The 10,039-nt window shown below is 43.3% G+C and overlaps 1 protein-coding gene across 2 annotated transcripts in view; it reads left to right on the top strand.

Annotated features, from left to right (window-relative positions):
- The first annotated feature begins 2,754 nt into the window (after positions 1-2,754).
- LOC147431416 (uncharacterized) overlaps positions 2,755-10,039 on the top strand; it is a 102,292-nt gene continuing 95,007 nt past the window's right edge. The window contains exons 1-2 of one of the 2 annotated variants that reach the window (XM_086494032.1): positions 2,755-2,923; positions 3,036-3,145. In XM_086494032.1, coding sequence (XP_086350158.1) covers positions 3,057-3,145 — 89 coding nt within the window. In that variant the 5' untranslated portion in view covers positions 2,755-2,923; positions 3,036-3,056. Of the gene's footprint in view, positions 3,146-10,039 lie in introns of both variants that reach the window. The other variant, XM_086494033.1, reaches the window with a different exon arrangement.

Below are 10,039 nucleotides of genomic sequence, written 5' to 3'. Positions count from 1 at the left end.
GGGCTGACCCTGCAACTCAGGGTGGGGAACAAGAGGATGTCCGACTTGTCAAAATATTAAAATTACAAAGGGTGTTAGTGGATTGTTTGGGTTGCTACGTGGCACAACTGAACAATAAGCGTCTACTTTTTTTGGCTGGTGGTGATGGGGATGGATGGGCCGTAGTTGGTGAAGAAGTGTCGTGGGTGTAGGCTCAAAGACGAGGGGGGAAGTGTGGAGGAGATGGTGCTAACTTTGGTGTATTGCCCAAAAATAGCAACGCCCTAAAAGGGTGCCTTTTATGTCTATCATGCATGGGACAAGTGGGCCATGGGGGTAGGTACAAGCTTCTGTAACCATATTTGGTTGGTTAGCGAGTGCGAGCACCGCCTACTACTTGGTGCATGAGACCTTCGTTCGAGATGGCGTCCCTAGTGCTAAGCTCAACTACTCCTTTACTTTAGCAGCAAGAGAGAGGGATATATGTGTGAGTATGGGGGTGGGTGCATGCAACTTACACCAACTGCAACATTGCATGGTCTTTATTGTTGTTGATGTTGTTGCTGCTACAAGTGGGATCTTTGTGTTGCTGGCATTGTCGACAAGGTATGCTGTATTGGCTTGCTGTCTACTGATGGTGATAAAGGGGCTGAGCACCATGTGGATGGTGCCAAGGCATGTGATGACAATGATGAGCGATGTAAGGTGCATGCTGTGTTAGCTCATCAATTTTTTACAAAGAGCTTAACCTTTCTGGCATTAGGGGTCGCCTCCCACATGAGAGGGAAATACAAAAATAAAATAAAATAAAAATTAAACACTTCACCTTCTTTCCTCTTTTTCTAAATTGGCTCAGGTTGTTCTTGCGAAATTCCCCATGCTTCTTCTTCTTCTACTTGCTTTTCAAGTGGATGCCTATGGTTGTAAAAACTTCTATAGTCCTTCTTCTTCCTTTCTAGTCTTCCCACCAACCTATTTTAGATACTCTCTTTGGGGTCGCTTTTGACGAAAAAAATTACATCGGAGCTTCCTTGAATAAGCGGCCTTGAGTTCTTGACTCATCAAACAAATCTATGGGTCTGTTGGTCTATTTGGGATGATCCTACTGCACAAAAATCTCTCTTCTTATTGTTCGTGCATGTTAAAAATTCTTCCTCGACTTCTTTCTTCTTCTACTACTTCATTATGCGTATGAGTCTCTACAAAGTTAAAATTTATCTTCATCAAATTATGCAAAACCAAATTCTTTGACTTCTACTTCTTCATCGTGTTGTTTCATCTTTATTTAACATCTCTTGTATGCGATCTATGTGCTAGAACTAAACCTTTTCTTTAGACTATCCTCACCGAGCAATAAACAAAGCTATACAAGAAAAACAAAAAAAAATCTCATACAAATTTGGCATTCAGATTGAACATCGTAATGAAAATTTTGATAGCAGGGAGGGAGAGAGAGAGAGAGAGAGAGAGAGAGAGAGAGAGAGAGAGAGATGAGAAAAAAGCTTGACTTTCATCATACAAAAAATTCTCTATAGCCATGACTCCACTGTAACAGTTGGGAGCGCAGTGTGCCTGCAACATACACAAAATAACATGCTACAAATGATAAAATCCATAGATTGACATACCTAGCAACTCATATACACAGACGATCCAAAGCGAGACTAATCCGAGAGAGATAGACGGTGAGATAGAGAATGAGAGCACATGCAAGTGCACCTCCTAGAGCGGAGTGCTACACAAGCATGAAGAGAGGAGAGGTGAGAGAAGGACATAGAGCACTGGGTGCCATCTCCCCCCGTGCAAGAGTGAGCATTTTCCTCTTGCACGTATTTACTTACGTATTTCTTGAATGCTCAAATATGATTACAAATTGTCCGCCTGGACATAAAATGGCCATTTCTCATAAAAGGCTCTTTAATAATAAAAATATCCATAGACTTGCTATCGTTTTGTATATTCCATAGATCAATTGTGCTTTTCCACATGTCACCTATGATCCCATTAAAGGCCAATGTATCGACCCCACATAGGAAGAATGCCCTTGGATCATAATGCTCTGTTTGCAGTTTGGACCTAGCCTTAGGCATGCCACATTACTAATTGACAACAAAATTTTAGAGGGGATTTATGGTTGAAAATTGGTGTCGCATGTCGGCGACGATCACAATCGTTGACCCCGAATGAAGACTTGATCTAAGCTAAGTGTAAACTTGAGCAAACGTGAGCTCGTTGTGAACTTGCATGTCAACTAGATGTGAACTATGAATTGAATGTGAACTCGATGTAAACTTGAAGTGAACTCAGTGTAAACTAAAATCACGGGCGGGCCAAAACTACTCAATATAATGTTACCACTTTCTTTTCATAACAAAACTTGTGCACAACTGTAGCGGTAAGATATTCGCCTCGTGACGGGGAGGTCATGAGGTCAAACGCTACCCAACCCATATTTTTCCTGCCAAATGGATCGAACTATCCACGATCAAGAATTAACTAGGACCGTAGGTCTCCTTCCAAAGAAGGAGGTGTCAAACAGTGTCGTGGTTAGGCATGTTGGCACACATGTCTACTCGAGCGTGTGCATGCGAGTTCACAAAACGAGATTGGTTGTTCTGTTGCCAAACAAAGCTACTTGAAACTAACCCATTGCACATTTTCATAGGTAAAAGGTGTCCTATGATAGGCTTAGTGTGCATGCGAGTTCACAAAACGAGATTGGTTGTTCTGTTGCCAAACAAAGCTACTTGAAACTAACCCATTGCACATTTTCATAGGTAAAAGGTGTCCTATGATAGGCTTACTAGTCTGGAGACATTGCTCCGACTCTCTCTCGCTGTCTCACTGGGCTCCGGGCTGCTTGTGCACACTGCACACTCACTGAAGGTGGCCGGACGCACGAAATGAGGACTCGTGGGGGAAGGGACTGCTAGAATCCGTTCTGGTACATATAACATATAGTACATAGTGGGGGAAGGGACACACAGGGCGCCCAAAGAGGGGTCGGTCCGGGTGCCTATGTTTCTATGTAGACGTTAAGAAATTTGAATGTGTAGAGGGGAGACTCCCGGGAGAGGATGGCGACCAGCATACGGAGGAGGGCAACAGTATCACTTCCCACTTTTGCGGGCTCCTATGGAGACACGATAGTTCAATCCTTTGACACGTAAGGCGCTCCCCTGCAAATTGTGTGTGTGTGTGTGTGAGAGAGAGAGAGAGAGAGAGAGAGAGAGAGAGAGAGAGAGAGCGCTCTTACATAAATAGAGAAAGTTGAACACACACTCTGTGTGTGTGAGTATGAAAAAAAGACACACTTTTGCCTTTCTGAAATAGTATACAACTTGTGGAAACCCTCAGAACAAAATGCAAAAGGTGATTTTGTCTATGCAGAAATTGCACAGGTGTAGACACACATTTCAAACTTTTTGTCTCTTTGTGGGCACAAAGAGTGGCTATCCCCTACTGTCCACACACCGAAACACACCACACAAGATGGAGAAGGAGAGTACATGCGGTCAAGGTGGAGAGTTACCTTCAATGCCTTTATGGGCTTTGTGCAAAGCATGGCATTATGTTGGAGCACCGGATCTCCTTGGAGGATGTCAGTCAAATGAAAATTGGACGAGATAGTTTGGACTATGCTTGAGCATTGAGATCGTCCTCCTACTCTTGACAAGGGGCTATTGCTACAGTTGTGCACATCCTTGATTGTACTCTGACTTCCTTTTTTCCAAGTAAGCCCCTAGATGAGGTGCATTTTGGTAAGAAGGTCAATATTTCCCACTTTCTTACATTGGGGTGTAAAGTGTATGTTCACATAAGCAAGAAACAAAGGTGGAAGTTTGATTTGACGTCCCACAAGCTGATTTGACATCCCACAAGCCGATCTTTGCTAGCTACAACTCTCCTCTCAAAGCCGTAGATTGTGATATCCGGAGTTGGAGGTGAATTTTATTAGCAAAGAAGTGGCCTTAGCAAGCATCTATTTTTAGAGGGGCTTCTACTCCTTAACCCTCTACCTTGACTGAAGATGTTTGCCTACTCGGAGAATTGGATGAACAAACCTCCTTCTTGAGCTCCAGATCCTTCCTTGCTGGTTGTTATCGAAGAGGCAATTCTGGAGGATGTTGCTAACAATGAACGAGGATCAATCAAATGAAGATTGGATGGTGCAGCGAAACTGGCTATTGGACACCCTTAGTGATTGAGTCGCCAACGGCATCTGTCCTCATTGGGAGTAGAGTATCCCTCACAGATCATTCCGGTTATAACTAATGAGACTGATGTTGAGCTTTTACAAGTGAATTATTCCCCGATGATCACTATTGAAGTAGGAAATGAATCTTGCTCTCCATACCTTACTCCAACCACTTGGCTATGGTGGATCAAAAATAACCTTAAACAACATAATGTAAATAGGAAGTACAAGGTTGAAGTGCAAGAACACAAGGTTCAGCTATAGACCATAACTATTACACACATTCTTTGCATTGAGAATAGGCCCCTTTATACAAGCATGCTTCATTCTCATTGGCCAAGGTGACTCATCCTCATCCATACGTTATCTTCTAATGGCATAAGCACTTAGATCATCCCTTGTCTTAGACCATGTTCATTGTTCCCATATCACCTCTCAACTCATTCACCCTCCCTCAAAGTTACAGCTTTACACATCCATGTTCTATACTCCAAACTTAAGTAGCCAAAAACAAGACATAGAAAGCTACGGTTATTTGCCGGTTTTACTTCTCTCGATGTTTGTTGCTCTATAACTTTACACGATATCTTCCCCTGGATCTTAGCAAACATATTTGTGGGGCTTTGCAATGCCCCCTCCGACGCTTGAATGTGGCTATGCCTAACCATTTGTAATCTGAGCTACGTCTCTTTGCATGCATCTATGCATCTTGTATGACATGCAACAGACCATCTCACCATAGTTACAAGGAATGGCTATTTTTAGGACTCCGTTCCCCGTTCCCATTCTATCTTCCTGTTCCAACTCCCCATTTCCTGTTTCAGACGTGAGTATTTTGTGTAACGAGAAAGGCACCACGTGCCAACGGAAAAGAACAGACTTTCAGCACTTCAAAACAATTGAACTGAGAGAGAAATGAAATGAAATGATATATTAGCGTCTTCAAAAGGCCAAAATGACTATGAGACCAAGCTGTTACATCATAGTGAATCTAATACCATGTCCAGAATAAAAAAGAACTGAAACAAAAATTACAACTACTAGAAACTGGGACTGTACAGTGTATGGATGTGCCAGCTAATACAAAAGGTGCCAAGTACAATGTGTAGTACAATGAGAGAAGGGGGGAGGGGGGGGAGATATGGTGGAGATCCATCCTCATCTGCACTTTGGACGTCGAGAAAGTATGGTTCGAATCCTCTGCTGTAGTCTTGGTTAAATTTGTGCTCCTCTCCTCAATCGCGGGTGTCTAGATCTCCCTAGCTCCAATGCTCGGTCTATGAGAATGTTGGGGTATAAAGCCCGATGTGGTCGCCCAGGTAAGTGGGCGGGCCGCCAGGTATGCACACATATTCTTTTGTAAAAACCTAATAAGAACTCACTATGCTCTACACATTACAGTAGAGCGAGTTCACCATATCGTCGTGCTCTTCTTCTGGCACTCTCTCTCGCGTCGCACTTCCGCTCGTACTCCTTCAACCGGTATCAGAGCTCAGATCGAGGCTCGGGGCAGCACTGTAGAAGGCTAGAGTCACCAACTCAGATTGGAGTGAAATTCGACAGGCGAAGACACGGCCCCAAATCCTGTGGGAGAGTCCGAAGGCCTTGGTGTTCTCAGAATTTCATTCTGAGGTCATCTCGGCCACCGTTCGGCTTCGACAAAGGTCTGCGCAGGCCATTTTCGACTACGTGGTCTCGACGGGTGCAGATCTGACTCTGCAAATTTGGGGTTTTCGGCCTACGACTGCAGGTGCTGAGGATATCGATACTCCCAGAGTGTTGATTTGTGGCTGTCTACACATCGAAGGACGGCTCACAGTTCTTGGAGGCGTGTCACATACGACACGGGCGCATCTACACACAGACTGTAGGCGACATCCACTAGTTCATCAGGTAGCTTGTGTTTGCTGCTTGATATTCCAGATTTCATCCTGACATTGCAGGTACTTCCACATGGAATGTATTGTCAGAGATGATGTATGTCTGTTGAGGGTTTGCTGGCTGAGAGTCACGCAGCAAACAACCGTCGCAGCGGTTACAGCATACAGTGGGAAATTTGTGGATGTATGACTTTGTGGGAAGTCTATGTACTGTCAGATTTACTGCAGCCTTTGTTGAGGGTCGAGTGAGGTTTTATTGAGCTGGGGGATTCTCGAATGTTGAGATCCTTTTGGTGATACAGGTCTTGGACCGATCCCTCGAGCACCCTTAGATAGGTAGCTAGGATGTATTGACTGTGAGTTAGACAATTGGGATTGCATCTTTGCTTTACTGCCGTTGAGGCATTGTCACAGTTTATGCTTACAGGACAGTGACAGGACAGTCAGAGACAGTACAGGTGCAGGACAGGTTTACCCATAGCTTACAATGTTAGAGAGACAGTGTTTTTGAGCTGTTTTCTGGTCTGTTTTTAGTACACCAGAGCCATTTTACAAAGGAGATTCTACCAAAATTTCTGCAGAATCTGAAGCTTTCTTGGTTCATTTGACAGGTTGATTGGTTCAGAGGTCAGTTTACAAGGGAAACTCTGCCGAATTTTTCCCAGAAAAGTAAACTACTGTGAAGCGTAGCTATGGCTGGATCACAGGACACTGCTCTTTACAATATCAAGAAGCTGGATGGAACCAATTTCCCATTGTGGAAGAAGCAGATTTGGCACGTGTTGGTACAAAAGAAGCAGATAAAACCTATAAAGCTCAAGGAGATAAAACTAGAAGATATGGACGAAGATGAATGGAGTGAAATGGATGAATTGGCACTTTCTACCATTATGCTGACTTTGGCAGAAAGCGTTTACTTCAATGTAGCAGACGAGATGTCGGCTTATCAAGCATGGTTAAAGCTGAGTGATCTTTATGAGAAGCAGAGTGCAGCTTCATAGGTATACTGGCTTAAGAAGCTTGTTGACTTGAAGATGAAAGAAGGGACACCTATGTCCAATCATCTGAATGAATTCAACACAATCTATAGTCAGTTGTCAGCTCAAGGTGTCAAGTTTGATGAACCTGTTAGAGCTATGTTCCTGTTGATCACATTGCCGGAAAGTTGGGACACTTTTCGCACAGCTTTGAGTAATTCTGCACCTCCAGATGGTTTGAACATAGCAGGTGTAGAAGGAAGTCTGCTTAATGAAGAAACCAATAGAAAGACAATGGACAAAGGCAAAGGAACAGCCTTAGTTGTCAGGGGAAGGACCAAAGAAAAGTACAAAGGTGGAAAGAGGAATCAGTTTCGTAGCAAGTCCCGCAGTGCTAAAGGCAAGAGTGACATAGAATGCTACCATTGTGGCAAGAAGGGTCACATGAAAAGAGACTGCAGAGAATGGAAAGCAGAAAAAGGCAAAGAGAAAGCTGAAGACCATGGTGAGGAGAACAAGTCCTCAGTGAAGATTCAAGAAATAAATGTGACAAACACTATTGCAGAGGATGACAGTCTAGTGTCAGGAGACATCTACTTCTTGAAGAATAGAATGGACTCAGCTCTTCTTACAGCATCTGATGCAAATGCACTGAGTGACTGGATTATAGATTCAGGGGCATCACCTCATGTGTCTCCAAACAAGGAGTGGTTTACCTCTTATGTGACCACTAAAGATCATGTTCGGCTAGGCAAGGGGAAGACATGTGAGATCTTAGGTGTTGGAGATGTTCAATTGAAGTTTCAGAATGGCTCTTCTTTCACGCTGAAGAATGTGAGACATGTTCCCGCAATTACAAAGAGCTCGATCAGCACAGGTTTACTTGATGATGCTGGCTACGTCACCACTTTTGGACAGAACATGTGGAAGATATCCAAGGGTTCTATGACAGTAGCACATGGAGTAAAGTCTGGAGGACTTTACATGATTTATGTATCAAATGTCTCTAAAAATGTAATCAATGTAACCGAGCAACCGAACGTTTCTTTGTGGCATAGCCGGTTAGGACATATGTCCAAGAAGGGAATGGAAATCTTGTCTCGTTCTGGTTATTTGCCTTGCTTTTCATTTAATGATTTTGAATTCTGTGAACATTGTCTGTATGGTAAGCAAACACAGCAGCCACATAAGCATAGAAGCAGTAGAAGAGATACACAGTTGGCACTTGTTCATAGTGATTTGTGTGGACCTATGCCTAACCTATCTCTAGGGGGAGCTTCTTACTTTATGACATTTATAGATGATTACTCGAGGAAAGTATGGGTTTACTTTCTCAAGCACAAGGATGAAGCGTTTAGTGTTTTCAAAACGTTTGTGACACTTGTGGAGAATGAGAGTGGCAAGAAGCTTAAATGCTTACGCACTGACAATGGTGGAGAGTATGTTTCAAAGGCCTTTCAGGACTTTTGTGAGTCAAAAGGTATAAAACGTGAACTTACTGCTCCTTACAATCCTCCTCAAAATGGTGTTGCTGAGAGGATGAATAGGACCATACAAGAGAAGGTCAGAAGTATGTTGTCTAATGCACAACTGCCAAATGGGTTTTGGGCTGAAGTTGTATCAACAGCTGTTCATCTTGTAAATAGATCTCCTAGCAAGGTTTTGCAGAAGGATTCAGTGCCAGAGATGGTATGGTCAGGCAAAATGCCCTCATACAAGCATCTCAGAGTCTTTGGCTGTGAGGCATATACTCACGTTCCAAAAGAATTTAGGAACAAACTTGAGCCAAAGAGTAGAAAGTGCATCTTTCTAGGCTATGGTAATTCTGGTGAGATGGGGTACAGACTTTGGGATCCCGAATCCAGAAAGGTTGTCCGCAGCAATGATGTTCACTTTAATGAATCCAAATATCATTCTAAACCAGAGAGGGTTGAGGAGATTAGAAGAGTTGTCTTCCAAGAAGATGGACCTGCACGTGCAAGACAAAATGTCAGGGCTCAAGAGGAGCAAGGACAGGATAGAGTGGAACCACAGGTTGTGGCTGAGCCTGAGCCACCTATTGTGCGTAGATCTGGACGTGTCACGCGACCTCCTGATAGGTTTGTTCCATCTATGAACTATGTCATGTTGACTGATTGCAATGAGCCTTCATGTTACAAGGAAGCAGTGCAAATGAAGGACTCCGGGAATTGGCAATTGGCCATGCAGTCAGAGATGACAGCTCTGCATAAAAACAAGACATGGAAGCTAGTTAAATTACCACTGGGCAAAAAGGCTCTACCTTGTAAATGGGTTTACAGGTATAAGATCACCGCTCATGATAGTCAGCCAAAGTACAAAGCAAGGCTTGTTGCCAAGGGCTTTAAGCAAGAACAAGGCATTGACTTTGATGAAGTCTTCTCTCCGGTGGTCAAGATGACTACATTGAGATGCTTTCTTGCATTGGTTGCCATATTAGATTTGGTGTTGCACCAAATGGATGTCAAGACAGCGTTCTTGCATGGTGATTTAGATGTGGAAATTTACATGCAGCAGCCAGAAGGGTTTGTTGAGAAAGACAAGGAAGATTGGGTATGCCAGTTGTTAAAGAGTCTTCATGGCTTAAAACAATCACCGAGGGCATGGTACCATAAATTCCACAAGTTTATGCTTTCTCAAGGCTACAAACGTAGTGAGTTCGATCACTGTCTATATACAAAGAAGGCTAAGGATGGCAGTTGGCTGATCTTTATTTTGTATGTGGATGACATGTTGATTGCTGGCAAGCACTTGGAAGAAATTTCAGCTTTGAAGTCAAAGATGGCAAAATCGTTTGACATGAAAGACATGGGTGAGACAAGTCATATACTTGGTATGCGCATTGAGAGAGACAGATCAAAGAAGTTGATTTGGTTATCTCAAACAGAGTATATTGACAAGGTTTTGCAACGTTCCAATATGGCGAAGGGAAAGGCATTGAGTGTTCCATTGCCACCATATGTGAAACTTAGCAAACAAGATTGTCC

Source organism: Adiantum capillus-veneris, chromosome 21 (genome assembly GCF_014529385.1).
Source record: "Adiantum capillus-veneris isolate H3 chromosome 21, ASM1452938v2, whole genome shotgun sequence".
NCBI lineage: Eukaryota > Viridiplantae > Streptophyta > Polypodiopsida > Polypodiales > Pteridaceae > Adiantum > Adiantum capillus-veneris.
This window is presented reverse-complemented; position numbering and strand designations above follow the sequence as displayed.